Here is a 24,580-nt window from a genome sequence, read left to right as displayed (position 1 = left end):
CCCGGTGCGGGGACAGGGTGGAGGGTGAACGGCGCCGGGGCCGGCCGGGAGGAGAGCGGGCGGATCAGGCTGCGCCGGGGCAGCCGCGGTCGCGGCGCGCCGCTGAGGCGCGAGGGCCCCTGACGCGGCGCGGCGCGGGGCGGTGGCGGGTCCGGCCCGGCCGTGAGGGATCCGAGGGCGCTCTGAGGGCTCTCCTAGCGCTGTGCGGGCTGTGGAAGCTCTGAGGGCTCTCAGGGGGCTCCTCCCTCGCCGCCCCCCGGACCGCCGACATGGCATCGGGGCTGCGCGCCGCCGGGTTCCCCCCCTGGAAGCGGCACATCGCGGCGGAGCTTCGGCGGCGGGACCGGCTGCAGCGCCAGGCCTTCGAGGAGATCATCGTCCAGTGTAAGCGCTGCTCCGGCACCCGTCCGTGCCGTCAGTGCCTGCGGGGACGGGGCAGAGCATGGACCAGGCTCTGCTCGGGGGGCCCAGAAATGACACAAGATGAACGGGCGGGAACTGATGCTCAGGAAGCTCCACCTGGACATGAGGAAGAACATCCTTGCTGTGCAGTGGTCGAGCTCTGAACAGGCTGCACAGGGAGGGTGTGGAGTCTCCTCAGTGGGGATATTCCAGAACGCTCTGGATGCAGTCCTGTGCCACGTGCTCTGGGATGGCCCTGCCGGAGCAGGGAGGGGGGACCAGGTGACCGCCGTGGGCCCTTCCAGCCCGAGCCGTTCTGGGATTCGGGGGTTGCCCCTCCTCGAAGGCGGGAGAACCGGGGGGGCTCAGGGCCCGGGGCCTCGCTGTGCCGCTGGGACGTGTTTGTGGCAGCTGGGAAAAGTCAGGGTTCTGCTTTATCGGGGAAAATGAGTAGTTGTTTCTCGCAGTTCTCTCAGAGGATGAGGCGCTTTGTGGTGCGGACAGTGATTGAATGTGTGAATTGTCTGCCCGATTCCTGCCCAGATGCTTGTGGAGTTGGGAACAATAGTGCTATTGACCGTGCTCACGGTCCTTTGTACAACCGGGAGCTGCTCGGGGGCCGGCACTGTCTGTGCGGGGCTCCCCTGCCCGGCCCTGTCCGGAGCGGTCACCCGGCACTGGGCACACGGGGCTGGGGCTGAACGGGGCTGGGGCTGAGCGGGGCTCTGCAGGGCTGTTCTTTTTGCTGTCCTCCGAGGGGCTGCAAAGAGCCTGAACTTCGAACTCTTCCTGTTCTATCAGATAGCAATGCACTTGAGCAGTCTCTCTCTCTTTCTCTGTTAAACTTTCTTACACCAGTCCCACACAGCATCTGGACTAAGGAGGAATTCTTGGGGTTATAGGTGGGTAGTGCCTTAACCTGCTGAGATCAAAGAGGAGAGAGAGCACACTAATGTGGTGGAGGCTCCCATAGCATTTGGTTGTGTCACAGTAATTAAAGAGACTAGATCATAGCTGGTGGGAGAAGGTGGGAATCTGGATTTGCTTTCTGGTTATCTTCTTAATTGCACTTTTTGCTTTTGCAGATAACAAGCTGCTGGAGAAGTCAGACCTTCATGCAGTGCTGGCTGATAAGCTTCAAGCAGAAAAATATGACATGCAGAGCAGACATGAGATCAGGTGCGTAAAACTCCTCCTCTGTGGTGCACCCTGTAACCTAAACCTTACACAAACAGCTTCCAGGACACTACAGTGATCTGGCACACAACAAATTGGGAAATCTGTTGAACTAAAAATAAGTTACAAATGTGTCTAAGCATGTGATGAAGTTACAGTACATTTACAGAAAAGTCTGACCAAGTTTGGGACAGAAATTGATTTGTCACAAACTCACAGTGTGCAGATGGACCAGAAGGAGCTGCTGCTTCTGATCTGTTTGCCTTGTAATGCTTATAATATTTGCCTGCTCTTAGTTCCTAAGGATTATGAAATTGTTGGATTGCAGTGCAGGGAGAAACTGATGTCTTGATTTCTTTCAATCCGTGTTATTACATAGAAGGGGAGAATAGAAAAAAACCATGATTGTGAAGTGTCAGTCCCAAATGCTAAAAGGAAGGTTTCTTCTGCCTGCTGTTTAGCAGGAGTCCTCTCTAACCTGGGAATAGCACGCTGGTGCTGCAGGCAGAGGTCGTGCTGCTCATTCTGCTGGTGTTTGACTCCACAGAAAAGCAGTGTCCTTTGGACAGCCTCTACATCCCATAGGGAAAGTCTCTTGGGTTCTGCCCTTGGTGTACCTGAAGAAAAGGCAGGGCTAAGGAGCCCAGAATTCCTACTTCAATGGGAATGTTGAAGTTCTTTTTGCCCTTGTCCTGGAACCAGCACAGCTCTGTAATGCAGAACTGTGCAGGTGTGTCTGACTGGAGTACAAATCAAATCAATATAGCAGAGAAGGAGGATTTGCAGGCAAAATGTCAGTGTTTGGCCAGCAGGCTGGAGTGAGCTGTGTGAAAGTTCCCAAAAGCTTCCTGATGGCTGCAGTTGTCTTGAACCATCTCCAGTTTATGGGAATCAGATCCTGGCTGAGCACCTGCTCCAAGAGATGGGGCTGGAGTTGATGAGGATGAGAAGACAAGCACAGAAACAGCAACTTGAAGTAAATGCTAAGCTGAACTCTGATACTGTGCTCAATATATGACAGTTTTGTGAAACAGAAATACTCTTCTAATCCTAGATAGCTGAGGAAAAATGTTTTTACTTCCCTCAAGGCCAAGGGAAGAGTACCTAATTCTGGCTATAGGGGTATGCATGGCCAGAGTTGTAGGATGTGTTGGATATTACCACAGGACTTGGCTTCCTGTCTGTTTGCACACAGTGTTTCGGGAATGCAATTAGTGCAGCATTAGTTCAGCGAGGTGTTGATTGGTTGGTTGGTTGTTTTTTGAGAAGAGCATTAAGTTACTGATATCACTGTGAGGCCTTTCAGCTTCTGGATGCATTATCTGTTTCCCACTGGACTGTGACAACGTGAAATGACTGCAGAAAGGGATGCAATTGCCTTGTTCTGTTCGTCTGCTATAATGAAGTTAAAATTACGATTTTTTATAAGTTGTAATTCAAAATATAGCTGCAGATGTGCTCAGAGTCTGTGTGTGATGTGTGTATGTGTGTATATGCCTTTTAAAAGCCTGTTTTTCTCTGTTTCTGCCTCTGTGCTTTCAGAGACGTGAGTGATAAATGTTACGGTCACAGTTGTTTTGGGGAAGTGATATGTGTGTTCTGGTGTGTAGAAATTCAAGATTATCTTACAGTAATACTGTGTTGGAAAACACAATTAGTAACCACTCCAAAACTCACCCGCAATCAGGGCATAGACAGCACAATGGACAAGTGACTTGTCACACCTGGGACTGTAAACCCAAGAGCCTGGGAATTACACCCCTGATTCCCTGGATTTTGGTTCTGTGCCCTCTCCAGATACCCAGCATCTTCAAGGTCCACCAGCTCCCTCCAGAACAAATCGAGGGGGTAAAACATTTGTAATTGTTCCAGCATTTGGAGAGTGTGCTTTTCTTCGTGCAAATTTAAACGAAGGCTAGTTATCTTCCATTTGGTTTTGAATTCTGTTTTACAGATGTACAAAAAGGTGAATCTAGTCCTCAGGAAATGTAACTTTCCAGTGCTGTGTAACGGCCTTTTGGTTGGTGCAGGAGTGTGTGGTGTGGGAGCCAGGTTTGGTTTGTTGTGAATGACCTGTGTCTCTGGTGCAGTGTAGAGAATCCAGGGGAGGCAATGTCCTGAGACTGTCAAAGGCACAGAAACAATTGATTCCAGTTTGTGACATTTCTCCTCTCTCCAGCTGCAGCCCAGGACACGATGGCACGTGGAATGATGCTCAGCTGCAGGAACTGGCACAGCTGAAGATAAAGCACCAAGAGGAGCTCACTGAGCTGCACAAGAAACGTGGCGAGGTCAGAGAGTCCTCTCGTGCTCTGAGTGGTCCCTACATGGCCCTCAGGGGGTGTGACCTTAATTTTACCAAGCTTATTAATCATCATTTTTTCCTCCTTTTGTGTAGGGCCTTTTTAAGCTTCCCCAATTTTTGATGATTAAAATCAACCAGAGGTGGCTGGTCTGTAACACTGACACCAGGAGATGAGAGCTTACGCTGTCAGCACAGCATGATTTTTAAGTGCTTAATTTTGTGTTTCACTAATAGGTTTTTAACTGTACTAGAGGAGGAAGGAACTGATGTGGGTCACAGAGCTGTGTATGACCACTAGTTCTGCACTGAAAAGTGAGAGCATAGGTGGCATGTGTGGTTTCACCGGTCTTGCTTTGCAGCACCACTGCTGTGAGAGGGGACGGAATAAACGAGCACAAGCAAAGGTTGGAAGAGCCACGGTGTTGGACTGGAAAGGGAGTGCTGGGTCACAGCCCAGGAGCTCTGTGGCTATGGCACTTGGGCCTGGAAGAGAGGAAAAGCCAGGGGGTTTGAGTTTGTGGTTTTGGAGGGGTTTTTTGCAGGGAGATGTGGAGGCTTCATCAGCAGAATGGGGGTTTTTAGGAGTACAGTGGTGGACTGAATGAGTCCAGAAGCTGGTACCTGAATTGTACTGCAGACTTCTCTAGGGAAAAGGTGTGAATGACCTGGAAAATGCTGTCATGCTCCTCTGAACACATTTCACTGGAGGTGTGGAAAAGCTCCAGTGTCAGCAATTCTGAGCTTTCCAAAGGGGAGACAGCTTTTACAGGAGGTGTGCACCGACTGCTCAGGGCTCTGACAAGTCCCTCTTTCCCCCCAAGGTGGTGTTCTAAAAGCCACCTGCCCAGGCAGTACTTTTCTCCCAGCTCTGAGTGGAGAGTTGTGATCTGGCAGCTGCAGCTCTGTAGTGTTGGCAGCTGCAGCTCTGTCTACAGAGCTGCAGCTCTGCAGCTCTGTAGTGCACTGCAGACACTCCACCAGCAACTTTCTTTGGGGGAAAGCTGTTGGTGACACCTGAGTTTACAGTAGGACCTGCATGTCTCCTACAATGGCTGTCCTGGCCAAAGCAGGAAGATTTGTTTCTTGGTTGTCAGCACTCACTTGTTGGTTTACTTACTTGGCAATTTTTAGTTTCTATATTTTTCTACTACTAAAATTTCTTCCTAATATGCATTTTGTTTGATGTGACTTTATTAAAGAAACTTCTTGAAGGAAGAGAGATAGGACAGTAACTTTTTAACAACCCATTTTTGAAAGTGGATTCTCTGTTTTAATGACCCATGTGATAAGGACAGTAAACAGATCTGCATAGGAAGCTGGGGAAAAAAGACCTTAAAGGTGTGATTCATAATTAGAATTGGATCACAACTAGATTGATACACAGACCACCAGTGTGTGTGCACTGGTGGCTGCTCAGGGTGTGTTATCTAGCTGGCATCCCTGCAACTTGTAACGTGATTTTCTCCTCTCCATAGCTGGCCCAGTCTGTGATTGATCTGAACAACCAAATGCAGCAGAAGGACAAAGAGATGCAAATGAACGAAGCCAAGTGAGTAGGAGCTGTTTTGTCTGGGGCCAGACTTCTGTTCGAGTTCTTCATTAGAGTTATAATGTTCTCTAGGAGTCCTAGCCAGGGGCTAAAAATGCCTTTGTGAGGCATTGTGCAAACAGCACAGAGAAGATGGCACGGGTCCCAAAGGACATCCTCACTGTTTTGTATATTTTGTTGCCATTCCAGGATTGCAGAGTATTTGCAAAAGATTTCTGACCTGGAAACAGAGTGCCAGGAATTGCGTAGCAAACTGCAAGATCTTGAGCGAGCTAATCAGACACTGAAAGATGAATATGATGCTCTCCAGATCACCTTCAATGCCTTGGAGGAGAAACTAAGGAAAACTACTGAAGACAACCAGGAGCTGGTCTCGCGTTGGATGGCAGAGAAAGCACAAGAAGCCAATCGTTTAAATGCAGAAAATGAAAAGGATTCAAGGTGAGATCCGTGACCTCTATTTGATAAACTCAGTGTATTTTTCAGTTATGAGTGCATAGGATAAAAGCAGATTTAGTTTTGATCTCTGAGATCTCTGTTCTTGCACAACACAGTGAGAGTCCAGAACTTTGTGTTCCTCCTTCTGACCAATGCAGACTGATGCTTTGTGAAAACATTCCTGTCTTTTAAATGAATAAAACATGTTCTTTTGTTTCTTGAGCAACATTTAACTGTGGCCTGAAGATTATAAATCAGATAGAAACTGGGGTTTTTTTGCTGGTATTATATTTGGACTTCTGTTCATAATGAATCTTGTACTGCTCCTAGTTTTATCCTTTTTTGGCTTAACTAACTTCAGTGTTTTTTACATTCCTCTAAAATGAGCATCTGCCATTAGACTGAGCTATGTATAACTTGCAAAAATAGGTTTGTATGGTTTTTTTCCTTGCAAAATATTTTTTCTTCTGAATTGCTTCAGCTTACTTCCCAGCTAACAATACTTGGAGAGTAAGGGCTATACTGTGAGCCTCATAGCAATGGGCAGTTTTGTATTAGCTTTACTAACATAATCATTATTTTGGCAAGTTTTTGCCCTCCAAACTAATCTGTATCCATGTGAGTCATAAAGATCCATGGGTTCACTTTGCCTTAGTGCCATACTGGAGTGATCTTGTCCTTTGCTATTCACCGTAAGAAAACTGTGTCTCCTGCTTTGAGTATCTTGAAAATCAGGATAAAATTAGGGCAGTGGACTGATTTTTTTTTTTTATTTTATTTTATTTTTATTTTACTTTTTTTTTTTTTAAATCTTATGAAACCCATCAAAACTGTGCAGGGTGGCCTTTGGAGTGTGCTTTTTTTAAATAACCCTGGGTTCTTTTTCTTAGGAGACGCCAGGCCAGGCTGCAGAAGGAGCTGGCAGAAGCTGCCAAAGAGCCCCTGCCTGTTGAACCGTAAGCAGTCATGATTTCTAGAGTCTCCCTCATAGTTTGTGCCTCAGGTCTGTGCAGATGCATGTTAAATGGGATCTTTGTTATTTCTAAATTGGGTGAGGGAAAGGAGTGTTTAAACTTTCATGTGAAGTCAGAAATGCACAGTAATTCTCCCTGCTTGAACTTACAGAAGAAGGAGCTCCGTCAGGACTCAAAATAGATGCTTGGGCTGAAAGTCCCAGGAATGGTTCATATGGTCAGTGTATGTTGTCACCTCAGCATAAAAATATTTGTTGTATGATGCCTTTGGTCTTTAAAATAATTCTTCATGAAATAATGAAGTCATGAAACAATTACTCTGGAGTTGCCTGGATTTTAAAGGGTTAGACTACAAATGTGCTCAAGGATTTCCTGTAGGAACAGGTACCGAGTGAGTCAACGTGGGTGAAAATATATCCCTCACTTCCATGCTGTGAGGGATTTATTGTCTGAGGAAAAAGTAGATCAATGTGGAGTTACTTTACCTGGTAAGCCAAAGAAAAATCTCTCTAGTCTCTTGTTCTTTCTCTGCTGTGTTTCCCCCTGGGTGGTGTTCAAGCAGGTGACTGAAGTGGGCAGTGGGTGGTGTAGGTGCTTTGCGCTGGGCTGATAAGGTGTAAGCCCAGTCCAGGACAGCAGCACCTGCTGCACTGTCACTGGGCACTGCTGGGAGTCTCCAGTGCAGTGTGCAGGCTCCTTCCTGAGATCTGTGTCTTTATATTCACATCCTGTAATCCTGTTGGGTCCTGTGCTGCACGTCCTGGCACATGATAGGAGCGATGTATCTGCTCTGGAACAGGATCTGCACAAAAGTTTGGGATGGGGAGGATGAGAGAGCTTTTAGCATAATTGCTTCTGTGAACTACTCAAACTGCTTCACAGATGGTTTGGATTTCTTCTTTGATTTTGTAATTGGAGAGAGTTTGTGTTGTATAAATGTGCTGCTTACTGAAGGGGAAAATTGCAGCATTTCAAGGGGAGTGCCCTGGTGTTTATATTCACTTAAAACTATGTTGTTAACATGGAAAGTTCTTTTGCTACATAGTTTTATTAGCACAAACTTTAAATTTTTAAAAAGAAATATTGGCAGAACTTGATAGTGTTTTCTTGAAATATCAGCTTGATACATTAAATCAGAGTATATATTTTCCATAGCCTTTTCATGTATACTGTCCTCCAAAATCTTAGAACAGAAAGTGCAGCTATGCAACAGTCCCATCCTTTTAACTTCTTTTGCAGCTGAGTGTTACCTGATGGCAGGAAACTGGTTTACTCCTATTTAAAGCCTGAATTTAAACTTCCTTCTCAGTCAAATGGCATTAGGTTGGTCAAGTGTGTTTAAAAATAGTTTGTCCTGCAAAATCAGCAGTGAAGGAAAAATCATCCTTGAAGGAAAGAAATACTGGTTGTCAGAGCCCATGGTGACTAATGGGGGAAAATGTTCAGCATTAGCTGAGTAATTTACGTGGATTAATTTATGGTACGTGTGTTGGAACCTCACACTTGTGTTCAGTCATACAGCAGCACTTCAGTGGAATGAACCAAAGCATCCCTTGTACTTAATGATGCACCACCTGAAGTACAGCAGTACAGAAAGTATGAGGATGTCTTTGGTGTGGGTGAAGGAGGACAGTTCAGACTCTTGTGCTTTTTTTTAACACTTCCTTGTTCTGAAACAGCAGAAGGTGCTGATGCAATATCACCTGTATTTGGTGGTGCAGTAACTCGTGGTTTTGTTGTTCTGTAACTGTTCCAGCAAATACAATTAACTCTGTAGTGAAGCCTCGCCTGAATGTGGTGGGTTGATATAAAGCTGTTTGTAGCACCAAAAGCTGAAATGGAATGTCTGTAGTAAGGAGAATCTGGAAAGGAGGTCTGGCAGTAGAAATAGCGGCTGTGGAAATCCAGCCCTGTGACCAGTGATGAGGAATTGGCAGCTGGAGAGAAAAAACCTGAAATATATTTGCTGCCTGTGTTTGTTTTCAGACTTAGTATGTTGAGTGTTACCTCTCTGGCAGTGACAGCCAGGTCTGTGTGTTGTCTGGACCTACCTGCGTGTCACTGCAGCTGCATAAACCTGGAGTGGGTTGGGCGTGGACACTGGCAGACCCTGGAGCAGGGTCACCCTGTCAGTTGTGCCTGTTGCTGGGTGGTTTCCATGGGAAGCTGTGGCTGGTTGGGAATGAGATGTTCTCTCTCACTCCAGCAGGGATGATGACATCGAAGTGCTGGCGGATGAAGCCTCAGACACAGCAGAGGAAACCTCTCCGGTGCGAGCCGTCAGCCGCGTGGCCAGGTATGTGGGCAGCAGGGCTGTGGAGCATGTCACTGAGCAAGAACAGGGGGCATGGGAGAGTTGGAGCACTGTTGGGAATGTCACCTAGGGTTTTGAGTTGCCTTTAGCTGGAACACAGTTTAGTACTTCCACCAGAGCAGTAGGAAACTCGTGTCCTATGTTCTGTTACTGTGCTTAAGATGTGCTGGTTTTCCTGTGCTGCTTTAACTAAATTACACTAGCGCCTAAAAAATCTGTTTAATCTTAAAGGTTTAAAAACAAAATAGTTAATAACGTGGGTATAACAGTGCCTGTTGTGTTTTGCCTTCATTACTACACGACATCAATGTGACTTTGCAAACAGCTGGGTTTAGCTGAAATACTAAAATAATCTTCACCTAGATTAAATGCATCTGTTTCTTTCTCTGAAATAGCAGTGAGTGGAAAGTAAGAGGTAGTTACATGAGTTCACAGATTAATTTGCTTGAAACTTCAGACTTTGCACACTCATATCTAAACCCAGCAATTCACAGGGTGAGGTTGAGGGAAGTTGCAGAAACTTGACTCGCAAGCCATGTTCTGAGTTGCAGTTACTGGTCACTTTTTGCACTGATGCCTTTGGTGTTCTCTGTCTCTGGGCTGGGTCTGCAGGGGAGGGAGTCCTTCCAGGGACGTGTTGCTATGAAATGTGTTTGTATTGATCTTTATGTGGAGAAGCTGTTCGCAAGGTTTAAACCTGTGCTCCCCTCCTTCAGTAAGCGACTCTCCCAGCCAGCTGGAGGCCTTCTGGACTCTATCACTAATATCTTTGGGTAGGTTAGAACACTTTCACCTCCTTGTTTTGTATATTGGTTTCAATGTACGCCAAAATCTTGGTGATACAGGGAATACGAGCAAGTATTTTCAGCCTTTCTTCTAGCTTCTGCCTTTCTTTTTTTTTTCTTTTTTGTTCTCCTCAACTTCCTGTTTCTTCCATCTTGCCGTGTGCTGACCTCTGACCTTTCCCTCCAGTCTGTCTGAGTCTCCCCTTTTGGGACATCAATCTTCTGATGCTGCCAGGTGAAAACATTCTCCGCGCTTAGTCCAGCATGTGAATGTATTCCACTGAAGTAACATGGAACCCAGCTGCATTGTCCTGATTAGATTTCAGATGTTGATAACTCTGGCTAGAAACTGTCTCCAGTAAGAGAGTAATGAGCCCCTCTTTGTGGAGAGAGTATGTGGGGTTTGCTCTTACTTTCCACTGCACTTTGCTCCTTTAATAGGGTTATTTAAAACAAGTCATTGGGTTCTGTGCTTAGTGTCCAGAGTGGAGCCAGTCCTTCTAAGCCAAGCTCTGCTTTAGGTAGATGGTCTTTGCTTAAATGGAGCAGCCCAAGGTGTGGAATGGAGCATTTTGCTGCCAGGGATGTAGTGCTGCAATGGTGTTGAGTCTCCCTAGACATAATGATGGAGCCGCAGTCATTGCCATGTTTCTCTTCTTATTAAAAAAGTAAGGACTGCTCCAAAATGAGGTCAGTAATCAGTTCAGGTAACTTATCTGGTGAACTGTGAAATACCTAAAGCCACAAGTGAAGGTAGTGTTATACAACAAACGTAATTTTTGAAAGATGGGATAAAAAGAAGTTAAAAGTATCTTCCCCCATTTTTTACTTGCTGTACAGGGTAGTTAAGTGACAGGTACAGATGGATGAACTCAAGAGAAACAGTGTTCCTTGTTCATTTTAAAGTATTTCTACTTTGTTTCATCTCAGGAGGCGTTCTTTATCCTCGCTCCCTGCCCCCCAGGATAATGTAGAGCCACATCCAGGTGCCAGTAAGGAAGTGAGAGTGCCCACTACTGCCATCTGTGTCTTTGTGAGTATAGAACAAATGCTCTGCTCTGCCATTCCTTTTACTGTCTTTGGAGGCAGTGAATCCTCTTGGTGTGGGAACTGATGTTCTGGAGCTGTTTCTATTAGTGCTGCCAAACAGGAAGGAGTTCTTGGTTTGGTAGCATAGTTCATTCCCTGTAAGTCTTAGCCCAGGTGTTTCCCAGAGCCAATGTGCTTGATGTCTGTCTTACTGAGGTCGATGATGACAAAGAAGTTTTCTGAGGGCACAGAGGAATTACACTCCATTACCCTCTTGGCTCCCAACAGTCTCTGTTCTATCATGCCATAGTAGAGCTGTGATTGAGGAAGAGATTGCTGACAGTTTGGGATTAATTCAGGCCAGTTCTCCACAGTGAAGGGAGTTGTGGCACCAAATGTAATCCAACAGACCTGGTTAAGAGGAGCTCATGGTGGTGGGGTGTCTTCATTTGCTGTGCATGATCAAAGGTTTTCAAGCTGAGACCTCCTTTATGTGTTCTTTGGCCTCACAAGGCGAAACTTAAATTTCTGTGCGGGGCATTGACTTCTGAAGGAAAGGTACTGCAGGAAATTGTCTTGTAATGCAGCTGCTTGTTTGAACAGGTGTCTGGAGCTTTCTCGGGCTCTCCAGAGCTGGATGTGAGTTTTTCATGGGTGTGAAATGACTTCTGTTTTTCATCCATAGACCCAGCGTGGCTCACTGCAGCGTGCAGGCTTGTGTATTCCTGCCTGCCTTGGTACCAGCCTCCCTAGCAGAAGTCGTGGGGTGGAGGAAGAAGCAGTGTTACCTTAAGGGAGAATAGGGTCATGACTTAAGTGACAGCTGGAGCTTGAAAAGGGACCATCAGCAGAGGAGATGTTAGGCTTTAGCTCCTGTGTTTTGAACTCAGATAGAATGTCAAGGTCCATTTGGTCTGGCACAGCATTCCAGGAATTAATGCACGGACTCTGTGGCAGAGGTGTGGCAGACACAGGGAGCAGACTGGGCTCACCTTTGGAGAGATAAGTAGAAGGCAGAAAAGGAAATCGCTTCAGCCATCGTTCTCAGCCAGAGCTTCTAGGCAAGGCCTTTGACCAGCTTTGTTGTGAGTGGCTCCTCTGCACCTGCAGGGAGATCAGATTTGAACTGTGATGACCCCTAAATATGAGCTGGCAGACCAAGTTCAAGCAACAAGTTTCAGAAAAATATAAGAAAGGCTGGTTTTGAAGGAGCAGTTACTGAAAGGACTTAAAAAGGAATGCAGCAAATTAATTGGTAATGTGGTAGTAATACTGTGTGGGTAAGTAGTTTAAAGCTGTGAAATTAACAGGGCAATAAAAAGGAATGAATATCAAAATTTTCATAGGTTTTAAAAAGTTAAGAATTCAGAGCATTAAGCTGTGAGAAAGCAGGGGTGTCACTGCACATGCAGATAGGAAGCACAGCTTAAGCCCAAGTTCTCTGGAGAAGGTGCTGTCACACTGTGCTGGCACTACTTCATCACCAGTGTAAGGCAGCATTATCACCAGTGCACTAAGGGAATGCAGTTCATCTGTTAGGCTTTTTTTCTAGCAGACTTCCCTAACTCAAGCCTGACTTGAGTGTTCCATGGCTGCATGAACTGTTTGGATCATGTTCTATGGCTGTCTCTAGATGGAGGAATGAAAAGCTAGTTTCCTTCTACAGAATATCACCTGCTACTGTTTTCTGTCCTCTCCTCCCTTTCCTTATTTTTTTTTCTGGTGTAACTTAAAAGCCACACTGTAGGAAGCACTGTAAGGCTTTTGCCAGTTTATTATCCCTGCTGAGTCCTTGCTGTGGTGTGGTTCCTTATGTGCCTTTGTTTTTTTCTCCAGATAAGGATCAGCCTTTTTGCTGTCCATATACCCCACCAGCCGTAGCAGAGTTTATCTGGGGCTTTGTTTCCTATAAACTGCTGAAAGATCCACAGCTATGATTCTTTGTAACCTTTTCGTTGTGTGGCTTTGTGCTGTGTGGGGTTTGGGCCTGTGCTGATCCCATTTTGGGTGGCTGTTCTTTGCTCCCCTCAGGATGCACACGACGGGGAGGTGAATGCAGTGCAGTTCAGCCCTGGCTCCCGGTTACTGGCAACAGGAGGCATGGACCGGAGGGTAAAGCTTTGGGAAGTCTTGGGAGGTAAACCTTTTTGCTTTGGGGTATGGTGGGATGCTAAATAAAGTCGTATTACGGTTCACTTTGTGTCAGCTTCTGTTCTAATCCGTTGCTGAAGTTTTTGTTCGTCTTTCTCTGTGCAGATAGGTGTGAGCCCAAAGGTTCCCTCTCTGGTAGTAATGCTGGGATTACAAGCATAGAATTTGATAGTGCTGTGAGTATCTGTGCAATATCCACTGTTTGTGATTGGGAATAAATTAATGGAATTGTGTTGTTCTCTGCTATCAGTTTTCATTCTAGTTGAAAAGTTACCTAAGAAATGAGTGAAAACCCAGGAGTAACTGCAAATAGTTAAAAGTGTACAAAAGATCGTTATTTGGTAAGCTGCAGTCTGTAATTCTCATCTTTGCTTTACAATTCAGCAGATGATATGCAGCTCAGACATTGGCTGTTATGGGCTATTATGATAAAATTACAATAAAATACACTTGGCTTTGTCTAAAGTAAGAAATTAGTCTTCAGCTTTCCACTGAAGCTGGTGTAACAGCACAAAAAAGCAAATACACTGAGGCTTTATTTCTGTGAAGTTTATTTTCTTTAAGTGTTTTACTGAGGTCTGTGATGAATAGTAAAAGGTCTGATTATCCCAAGACTTGCACTTCCATGACCTTTTCTCCCAGCAGTTTCTCACCAGTCACGGCACAGTAATGTCGTGGCTGGCAGAGTGTTTGCTGACAGCTCGAGATGTGCTCAGTTCATGTTCACCTGGAGTATCGGAGACATGACTGGGATCAGCATCCTACAGTCCTGCTCCAAGGAGTTTGGGGTCTTGGATTGTTCTAACTGGACACATGATCTGACTTTTGTGCTGAGACCTCTTCCATAACACAAAGCTGACATAACTTCTGCCGTTTGGGGATGATTCTGTGTGCCAAACTTTATTGACACCCAAAAGGATCCTTCCTGTGGGCACTGACCAGCTTATTAGAGATGTGCTGGTGCTGTTTCTGTTCTGATTTTTGCTTGAACATGTTTGAGGTGAGAACTACCTGAGGTGAGATGTTAGTGGACTTACAAGGGTTCAGGAAAGTCTTTTGAAGTGGACAGGGGTGCAAGCATGAATTCTGTGGTGCCCATTCTCCATCATGGATGACTTGTGAGAGCCTAAAGCTGTGAACAAGTCAATTTATCTCTCCTCAGACAGATTTAGTTTTTGGAATCTTAGCTTAAAAGGTTAGAATTTTAATGAAAACTGCAAGAATCGGGCTAATTCCGCTCTGAGGCCTGTCTAAGCACGCCTTTTTCCCTGTGGTGAAAAAAAAAATAAATAAAAAAAGAGTAAAGAAAAAAATATGCCTCCACAACAGATGAGGGTAAACTAGAACCTGTTTCCTCAGTGCAGCAGAAGGGAAAGGAGAATGTCCTTTTTGGTCTGGTTATAACTGTATATTCTTATAAATTCTTATTGTTATAATAAGTATATTGTTTTATCTGTAGTCATGATTCTACAAATCACTCCCATTTTGGTGATAAGCAGAAGCTATAGCCCTTTGGAAGGGACACACTAACTTTCCAGACTGGCATATGCCACTGTGTTTTTGGTTTTATTCTTTTTTTTCCTGTGGCAAAATAGCACTAACATGGTTTTAATGGTTTATTGGAAGTATTTGAGTTTAATTTGCATCTTGACTAGTGGAAGGAGTTTTAAATGAAACTTGTGTTCACAGGGTTCTTACCTCTTAGCAGCTTCAAATGACTTTGCCAGCAGAATCTGGACTGTTGATGACAATCGATTACGGGTGAGTCTCGTGAAGCAAAGAGGTGTTTCTGTCTTGTGTTCCCATTCTGCCTAATGGGGATGTGGCAATTTTGGAAGTTGGGCATTTACAGGCACTTTTAATAGTTATTTTTGTTAACAGGTGCTTTATCTCTCAAAGGTCTGTGTAGGTGCAGGGTTGGTCTGTGCACAGCCTTGCAGGAGGTCCCAGTTCCTGCATATTTTCCCAATGCAGTCCCCCCACTGCAAACCTTGCCACATAAAGTACACTTCTGTGCCCCCCTCTGGGGAAGGTTAAATGCTTCCTGTGGTTTATGGAGAGCCACCTCAATGTTTTAGCCTCACTCCAAGGAGAGGGCTGCTGAAAAAGGGTTTGCAGAAGACAGAGAGGGACTTTTGGTTTAAGTCAGGAGCAGCTTTCTTGAAAAGGAGCCCTTTGCCTGGCTGTCCAAGGCAGCAAGTCTGAACCTGCCAGACTTTATGCTCAATGTCTTTTGAAAGGTTCCTCCTCTCCTCCTAACTCCTTTTTACTCACATTCTTCTCTACCACTTGGCTCTAATTTAAAGGAAGTTTCGCCTTTGATTGACCGAAAGAAAAGTTTCAGCTCAGCTTTCCAAGAGTTTGGGGGTTTTTAGTTGTAATTTCCTATGTACTCTTTTCCTCAACTTTTTGTTTTAGGAAGATGCTACTTTGATATTCCAAATCTTCTGATATTTCACATGTTCGTTATAACCAAGGGATGCATGATAATTCACCGAGTAGTTCTCAGCGTGGAGATGTGAGGTCTCAGTTAGGAAAGTGAAGAATATCAGTCCTTTTGCAGCTTCTCTTTGTTGAATGCGAATTACAGGGAATACCAGTTTAGCAGAGTGTAGGTTACTTGCTACAAAAAGTTAGTTATGCCTGCAAACATCCACCTGGCTTCATGTAATCTTCCTGTAATTTTTTGGAGTGCATTCAGTGTTTGCTGAGATAAAATAGTGCACTCTGTTTTGAGAGTGTGTGGTATGGATTTGTCTTGGCTTGCACATGAGCCAGGGGCAGTGAAGCTGAAATCACAGTGTACTGTGCCACAAACTCCCTGCTTAAATGCAAATATCTGCCTGTAATGTCTGTGCAGCAAGAGCAGAAGAGAGATGCAGAGTGAAAGTTAGTCCTTGCTGGAGTTTGTGTCCTTTCTTAAGACAAAGGGGTCTTTTTGAGATGATCTTTGACTCTGTGTTGTGTATCAGGGCTTTTTTTTTTCCCAAACTTTGTTCCCGTTCCACTCTAAAGGGTTTTTCTTTTGTGTTTTTCAAGCCCAGATTGCTTTGTGTAGTTTGATAGTCCTTTGAGTATTTAAAAAAATCTAAGGATATAGAAATACTTCTCTCTTGTTTTTCATAACTCTTCAGTCGTTCATGATCTGTTTTATGATTTAGGATGTAAATATTGAGCAGTTCTAAGTGAACACGGTTCATGTTCTCAGCCCCACAGAGCCTCTCCCTGCACTTACAGAAGCTGCTGCAAGGAGTTTTTCTGAAACCTCTGGTTGTCTCAGCTTTTAGGCTTGAAGATGTAACAACAGTCTGGACTCGATACCCTGTTGTGTCCTTGAGGGAAGCTCATTATAAAACCAGGAAGGCACAATTTCCATTTGCAGCATGGTTTAACCCCTTCTCTTGGCTCCTGCAGGGCTGTGTTGCAGTTGCCACGTGTCCATGAAGTGTAGGTGAATGGAGAGTTAGGAAGGGAGCTTTTGCAGGTTCCTGAGTAGCAGGAGAAGCTGCAGCCAAAGGTGACCTGTGTCTCCCAGCTTCAGGATGGACTCTGTGGTACTTACTGCTCCTACTCAGCGTTAGTCTGTGTTTAATTGGAAGAGATGTTTATTCCTCCAAACAATGCAGTAGATATGCAAGTTGTGATGGAAGCCAGTGGAAATACACGGTTTCAGCCTGTAAATCTCTTGTCCTCAGCACACCCTGACGGGTCACAGCGGTAAAGTCCTGTCAGCCAAGTTCTTGCTGGACAATGCGCGCATTGTTTCGGGGAGTCACGACCGGACCCTCAAGCTCTGGGACCTCCGCAGCAAAGTCTGTAAGGACACATAACTTCTGTCTTTCATCCATGTGCTTCTGCTGAATGGACATGGGAGTCTGGCATCAGATAGGTTATTTCATCTCCTTGCTAGTCTAAAGAAAGGAAAAACTAGCAGCCGTGCCGTCGTCTGTTGTTATTCAAGTAACTGGACTTTTTCTGCCTGTTGCCTGGAATAAGGAATCCTGTGTGTGCAGGAAGCACTGTTAATGCTATTACACCTGATAGCAGCTGTGTTTTGGGAGGGTTCTTTCTTTACCAGTCTGATGGGGTGTGCTTCAGTCTTCCACTAAAAAGTTGGAGCCAGGTCAGGTTTTTTAACCCTGAGGTGGATAGAAATGTACCAAAAATTTCAATATCTAAAATGGAGAAATTGCTAAGATCCAGGTTTTTCTTTGGGAGAAAAACCTTGATTCCTTGGCTTTTTTTCCTATTGATGGCTCTTAAACTTGCTTACACTTGAGAGACTAGTTGAGATTCAAGGTTACCTTGATACCTGGATCATGAACAGAGGTCAAGGAGACAGTTTCATGTTGTTTAACAGCAGCAAATTATAGCTGGCTAAATATGAAGTAGAAGTAAAGCAGCTGTCACAGGCACATTTAAAGGGATATTAGCCCCAGCAAAGGAGATTAAGAAGGGCAGAGAGGTTGCTGAAGACTTAAATCAGGATTATTCTAAGACAGAGTTTGCCCCGTGGCACTCCTTGGGCACTGCTGTGTGTGGCCACTGTGTGTGTCAGGGGGGTTAGTAATTGTTTTCTGTCTCTGTTTTCCTCAGTTTGTACAGTGTGAATTTAAGTGTGTCACCATTGGTTTCTCCTTTTTAGGTATAAAAACAGTGTTTGCAGGATCTAGCTGCAATGACATCGTGTGTACTGAGCAGTGTGTAATGAGTGGACATTTTGATAAGAAAATCCGTTTCTGGGACATCAGGTAAAACTATCATAGGAGAACTTATGGTGTAGGAATGGTTATGGGACTGCTGTCAGGTTAGTCTGAGCTAGGGAATTTTTCTACCTGAGCTGGGAAGCCAATGAGACTGTTGTAGGAGTTGCAGAAGGCCATTGAAAGAGACTTTTTTTACTACTTTTATACTATTCAGTGTTTTGTATTTTGGATTTTTTTTGGGGGGATGGCATTTCTTTTCTGAAAAGGCAGCCTGCTTGGTGGTAAATACTCTGCATTGGTCAGTATTTGCTGTTCTAGGATGGGGTTGTGAGGAAAGTTGTATCTATCTGCCATCTGGAAATGTTATCCACAAGGTGGGATCTAGCTTGGGAGAGAAACAAAACGTAAGAGTAAACCAAGTAATCCTTTTTCTCCTCTTCTTCCACACTGGGACAAGTCAAAGTTTTGATACAGTGGTTTGGCTTCTGGATCCTGGTTCACTGCTGTCTTTTTCCCTTCCCTTTTTTCCCCTTTCTGTCTTTAGGACTGAAAGCATAGTAAAAGAGCTGGAGCTGCTTGGAAGAATCACAGCTCTGGACCTGAACTCGGAGCGAACAGAGCTTCTGACCTGTTCCCGTGATGATCTGCTCAAGATCATCGACCTGAGGGTTAGTGCTGTCAAGCAGACATTCAGGTCAGTGTGTTCTTCACAAGAACAGTGGGAATTTCAGAACTGGGTTGTGGATTGTCCTCAGTACTGGAGTGTTTTTCAGTACCACCATGGAGAGAGCAGTCTCCTAACTCTTTTTCTACATGGTGGCAAAGTTCTCTAGAATCTGACAGCAAAGATGCTGGAGTTTATTTTGAACCAGGCAGAAATCCTTAACGTGATCTTCAGAAACAACCTGAAAGTCTCTCTTCTTATAAATTAGTTAACAGTTATCTGATTCTAACTTTTCAGTGCCCAGGGATTCAAATGTGGCTCTGACTGGACGAGAGTTGTGTTCAGGTAAGGTCAGATATAAGCAAGGTACCTGATAAATCTTTCTGCAGCCAAAGTGAGTGATTCCTGATGCTTGGCTGCATTGGTCCCCACTTATAGCCAGGAAAACTGGGGTGGAGTTGGTGATTCACCCAGCGTTTCCTCTTGGTCAAGATACTGTTATCTCTAGATGTTGATCCAATGTCGTGAAACGCTCTGATTTCAGAGTGCTTTCACCTCTTAGTGCTGGCAGGTGGTAACACATAACTCTGAAAAGAGTAGTTAACGCCAAGTTTCTTGCTTAGGAAGTTGTGGGTGGAATGATGATGTGTGCTGAAAATTGCTGACTTGTTCTTTGCCTTCTGCACCTTGTTTGATCTCGTAGCCCTGACAGTAACTATGTGGCTGCTGGTTCAGCTGATGGGGCCCTCTACATTTGGAATGTGCTTACTGGGAAATTGGAGAGGACGCTTGCAAAGCATCACAGGTGAGGAAGGCGGGACGTGCAATCCAAAGTGGGGATCTGGGTTGTGAATCTTGCTGAGCGATGGCAGAGTTATTGTTGTACAGCCTTGCAACTTACATTGGTGTGTGAGAATTCTAAATATGCAGATTCCTTATGGGTTCGTGACAGTATTCTCTAGGTTGAATTAGGTTAGATTTGTTATTGTTACCTTCTTAAACTGAGATATGGTTCTAATAAAGTACATTCAATATATTTTGAAGAAACTGTACCTCTCTCAGGCTTATTAGAAGGCCAAGTCTCTTGAGAGCTGAAAAAGTGCTTTTTAATTGATGATCACAGTATTATAGTATTTCATTCCTGTGTTCAGTGTTGTGGAATTCAGCTTTCTTTTAAACTCACCCCTGGCTTCCATTTCAGTTCTCCTATCAATGCAGTGGCGTGGTCGCCAGCGGGTGCCCACGTGGTCAGTGTGGACAAGGGCAACAAGGCTGTGCTGTGGGCTGAGTTCTGACTGCTGGAGGGTGCACGGCTCTGTGTGGTGCTGCTGCTCCGTGGCTGAACAGGAGGGACACCCGAGCCCAGATTCATCCTGAGTTGGGATATTGACAAGCACATGGGCTTCGCTTTCCAGAGGGAAGTTCCAGAGCAATGGAGAAAGGAGCCTGAGTCAGACTTCTTACGGCCGTCACTGCGCTGTGGCACTTGGACTCGGCGAGGGATTAGCTGTTCTGGATGGAGAATGCTACTTAGTCATGCCTTTACATGCAGTATCTCTGCACCAAGTGGAGCAGAAGATACTAGCAGGATTCCTCACCAGACAGCTGTGCCAAATATCCTGTCACACAAATGTATCTACAGCACTTCTGAGGTGGAAACGTTGGGAAGGAGTTACTGTGTATGCTGACTTAAAACATGTCCTGTCTCCTGTGTTCTGTTCTCGTGGCCAAGTTCAGGCGTGGGGTGAGAAGATCCTGAAATGTGGACAGGTCCTGGGCAGTGTGAAGTGTTGGAACAGCTTTTAAAGAGAGTCTCCTGTGGCTCTGGCAACTCTGCCTTGGAGTTTTACCAGCTCTGTTTGGATCTGCTCTGATCCTGGCACAGGCTCTCCAACACTGTCCTGTGAACTCCTTGTATCGGTTTCACTTGCTCCTGAGGCGATGGTCTGTTCTTCAGGACTTCTGCACCCACCTGTTGAAATGCCCTTCAACAGCTTGGGCATCACAAAGTAGAAGATTTTCAATCTTTTTATACCACAGGCAGTTTGGTTTCTGGGTGTGAGGAGAGAGAAGTTCAGCTCGTTGAACTTGTTGTGGAAGTTGTGCTGCTGTGATGAGGAATGTAGTCACACTGTGACTTCAGTCCCAGAATGTACGTGTTTGGTCCCTTTTCCTGTTCATCCGTCCTGTCCTGGCGGCTGTCAGTAGAACACAGGGGAGCAGTGGGGTCAAATCCCAAATCCATTGTTTGTTTTGGTGCTGGCAATTCCAGGCCATTTGCCCCTTCTCGAGCACACGTGCAATATTCCCACTCGCGCTGGAGCCCTCTGTGTTACGGAGCGGTGTCTTGGCTCTGTCCCTGTTCTGGCACCCCAGCCCATGATGTGGCTGGGAGGGACCTACCTGGCATATCTTTATCCAGCCAAACCTTTCCACATCGTCTGGGCCTCGAGACAAGCCACCAGCGTTTTATTGCCTTTTTATTTGCACTTTATTTTCTTCTTTCCCGATAGTGTTTTACTGAGGAAGTGTGTTCTTCTCAGGGGCTGGGCTGGGGGCAGCTGCTCTGACAGGCTCCCTCTAACCCAGCCTTTTGTTCAGACACTTTCTGCAGAGGGGACTTAGAGTATATGGGGCAAAGTTTTTATTTATTCAGCTGCCCATAAGAACTTGATTGTAAATAAACCTGTGTTCTGCTTTTAAAACCCCACAGTGCTCTGATTCATTTATTTGTGTGTCTCTGTGAGATCTCATTGGGAATGAGCGCAGAGGGGAACCTGAAATGTCATTTTCCTGGTGAAGTGTGGGTTTGTGTTCAGCCACATTGTGGGATTTGGTCTGGAGGGGGAAAGAGGATAATGCTCCAAGCTTGGAGCTGGACATCCCACAGGTGCAGCCTGGGCGTGCCCTGTCCCAGGAATACTGCCTTGAGACTGAAGGAAGTCTTGCCACACTGAACAAGTGCCTCTGTCCTTGAAAGGCTGATGTACTCTTGGATGTTTTGGATAAACTACTGAACAGAGGAAATCAGGATCTGTATTTCAAACACTGCTGAAAATAGAAGGCTTTTCCTGCCGTGAGACTTCAGCTGCTACCTTGTGAAGTTTTGAAGCCAGGAATAGGAGTTGCACGTTTCTTTAAAAACACAAAACCCCCTGTTGAAGATGGTGTTCTGGTTCCAGCTTCAGAGCAATGAAGCAAAGCCTTCAGCTCTTCAATGTGCACATTTCATAACTAAGAGCCATTGCTCGTCACCCTCCTTTTGTCATAAGGAGCTTCTGTCCAGCTCATGGAAGTGAGAACTGTAGTAAAAATGAAAAGTTGGTATTCTGAACCATTTCTAAAGGCAAGGTGTTTTTTCTTCTGCCTGTTGCAGTGGCAGGCAGTCCTTGGAAAGGCACCTGCCACGAGTCTGGGTGACCTTGGTTACTGTGGAAAAGCAGATCCCTAAATGGCAAGTCAGCATGATGAAAGATTAGTGGGAGATTAACGTAATCAAAACTGCAGGCTCTGCTCAGGAGGATCAGAATGGGTTTAGGATGTTTATAATTTAGGCTGCTACACTTGTGTTTTATTACAGCATGGACACAGATCTTGCACAAAGGGCTTTATTTGGCCCCTTGATGCTGTTATGAAGCAGGTTAATAATGCTGAAGGGTAATGGCCAGCTAGCTAAGACCTTAAGCATTTTAGATTAAAGTTCCTTAGGAGCAAGGTATGCAGGAAATTCTAGTGAGCAATTTTAGCTTTTTTTTCCCCTATATTTTGATTACTTCCGTTGCCTCCTGTTCTGCTTCAGCCTGAAAGGGAGGAAGAGCCAAGGAAGAGACCTGTGGTGCAGAAGGGGTTGTTGCAGTTTCATTTCTAAAGGTGGAGCTGCCCTTCAGGTGGTTTTTGGGGTGGGCTGGGCATCTTTCCCCGGATCGAAGGGTTATGGAGGAGCTGTTTCCAAGGTCCTCTGAGAATGTTTGCAGTGGCACATGTACCAACAGGAATGCTCATCCTCCCCTGGAGGACTAATGACCCTGCAGTGGCTGCAGCACAAACTTGTACAAAACCAGCACTCTCCCTTTTGCTTTTGCAAAGTGTGACTGAATAGTTGTTAATTTGCTGAGCTAATTTCTGGAGTTTCTTCCCTACTTCCCACAGTCAGGACCTGGCTTTCCTTCTGCAGCACTGGCACATGGAAATTTCTGTGGTTTAAGCCTGGCTGGTTTGTGTTTGCTAGAGTTGAATAGACAGAGTAGTGATTAAGCTCTCCAAATAATCCACCTCCAGTTAATAAAATGTTGTTGGAATTTGGAAAACTCTGAAAGAGCTGAGGAACACTGGTTCTGTGGTTCGTTTTTTGGAAATAATCTGTGTAACCCGGCCACTATATTCAGGCAGATGTCGGTGATGGTTTGTGAAAAGCAAGCCTGATTTGTGACTGCAAGGTTGCCTGAGCTGGAGGGGCTCTTGAGCTGGCAAGTTGAGAGGATATCATGTGATCCCTGGAATCAAAGGAACACAGGCAGCCAGAGGAAAGCTACAGCTGTTCCTGCAGCTTGCAAGCCAAAAATTACACATACTGTAGAGCAAAATATCAAGGCCAAATTCACTGGTGGGGGGTAAAGCTACTCTTGGAAGATTTATGAACAGAAAAGCTAAAGGTAATTGAAATATCTGTTTCTTAAATCCTAGATGATGTGCCTCTCTAAGTAAATTAAGGGAGGGGGTGTACTAGCCAGCAACAGTGTTTTGCATCACATGCCAGTGGGATGTTGGTGAAACAATAATAGATCCATTGCTTAGTGATTGTGAGAATATCACATTGTTCTCAGTGTTTGATGGTCCATCAAAATGGCATTTTAGTCTTTTCTAAACTCCTTTTCTCATAAATGGCTTTTGTCCGTTCAGCTTCTTACCAGGCTGGAAGTCTTGGAACCCCAGGGAGGAGGAGATGGAGCATTAGAGTAAATAAAGCTGCTTTTGGTAACTGTCCTGTGCTATGTAAGTGTGCAGTGTTTACAAAGCATGTGAGTAGGACGCTGTAGACCTCTTCCCTGACTGTCTGAGTGTCCTTAGGTAATGCCTTATGTTGCTGACTTAACCACTTCCCAGTTGACCCTTAGCCCAAGTACAATATTTGCTCTTGGAGGGGGATTAATTCTTGAAATCCTGGATGGACGCAACTAGAGATGAGCTTTCAAATCCCCTACAAATTGTCTTCCTTGTTTGTGAAGAGGTCAGTGATTCCCTCTGGTAGAGGCAAAGAAGAACAGGACACGACTGCCTGGGAAAGTCATCTTTCCTTAGGAGTTTAGGAGTCCCCATCGTTGTCTGTGGAAGCTCCTGTGTCATTGGGAAGACAGCAAGGTATTTAATGTTATTTGCTTGTTTGTTTATTTGAGTACAGCACGAGTAGCACATCTAGTCAGCAACATATACTGGTCTGGATATGGAAAACCTACTTCATAAAATAGAAATTCTTAAATGTGTACAGTCTGTTTATAACCTCTGCCGTACATTTTTTTTTCAGCTTTCCAAGAAGCAAACTATTTCCTTTTTTTTATGGTTTGTTGTCTGCAAATAGGCCCTAGAAACTGTTTCATTCTTGAAGCAGTTTTAAAATGGGAAAGCAAGCAGGGAAATAGAAAGGGAGGAAATGGTGAGGACAACCCTGCACCAGCAGGCCGGGGGTGTGTCTGACAGTGTCTATCCCCTCACTCCGGTGTGATGGGGAGAAGGGTAAGGACAGGGCAGTGCAGCATCGTCCTTTCCTGGTGCTGCTCCTCAGCTTCAGCATCCTACAGGGGTAAGGTTGCACCTGAATCACCCTGTCCAACGGCTGCCAAAAGCCTGTTCCCTGGGAATGTGTCTAGTCCTGTAATCCAACTCATATTGGTGGTTTCCAGAGCCTTCTTGAATCTTCTGTTAACTGGGGAAGAGCTCCACCTTCTTTTGAATTTGCTGTCTGATCATTAACTGGATGCTATTTTATGACATAACAAAATGAAAAACTAATCTCTCTGCTTTGTACCACTTAGGTTTTCTGGACTTCTCACTCTGGATATCTCTTGTGCCCTTGTGGTCTCCCCTTTCTCT

The 24,580-nt window shown here is 45.2% G+C and overlaps 1 protein-coding gene and 2 non-coding genes across 8 annotated transcripts; all 3 read left to right on the top strand.

Moving 5' to 3' along the window:
* Positions 1–137: 137 nt before the first annotated feature.
* ATG16L1 (autophagy related 16 like 1) lies at positions 138–21,203 on the top strand. 6 transcript variants are annotated; one of them, XM_027724793.2, is made up of 19 exons: positions 138–384; positions 1,488–1,581; positions 3,758–3,869; positions 5,359–5,432; positions 5,622–5,873; positions 6,761–6,826; positions 9,054–9,140; positions 9,875–9,931; positions 10,131–10,178; positions 10,874–10,976; positions 13,004–13,109; positions 13,229–13,299; positions 14,813–14,884; positions 16,819–16,939; positions 17,769–17,874; positions 18,374–18,523; positions 18,791–18,838; positions 19,197–19,298; positions 19,695–21,203. In XM_027724793.2, exons 1-19 carry the CDS (start codon positions 270–272, stop codon positions 19,786–19,788), a joined length of 1,878 nt encoding a protein of 625 aa, XP_027580594.1. In that variant the 5' UTR covers positions 138–269; the 3' UTR covers positions 19,789–21,203. The 6 variants fall into 6 exon arrangements, with proteins under 6 accessions (XP_027580594.1, XP_027580593.1, XP_027580597.1 ...); XM_027724792.2 differs by having other exon boundaries at positions 139–384; positions 9,051–9,140; XM_027724796.2 differs by lacking the exon at positions 10,131–10,178 and having other exon boundaries at positions 139–384.
* On the top strand, positions 11,188–11,457 carry LOC113989992. The gene has a single exon (XR_003541462.1).
* LOC113989991 lies at positions 13,699–13,961 on the top strand. Its single transcript, XR_003541461.2, has one exon.
* Positions 21,204–24,580: the final 3,377 nt, after the last annotated feature.

The sequence above is a fragment of the Pipra filicauda genome, unplaced genomic scaffold, assembly GCF_003945595.2.
Source record: "Pipra filicauda isolate LSUMZ 115617 unplaced genomic scaffold, ASM394559v2 scaffold90_size2875636_pilon, whole genome shotgun sequence".
In the NCBI taxonomy this organism is placed as follows: domain Eukaryota; kingdom Metazoa; phylum Chordata; class Aves; order Passeriformes; family Pipridae; genus Pipra; species Pipra filicauda.
The sequence above is the reverse complement of the archived record's forward strand: the minus strand, read 5'-3'. Positions and strand labels throughout refer to the sequence as shown.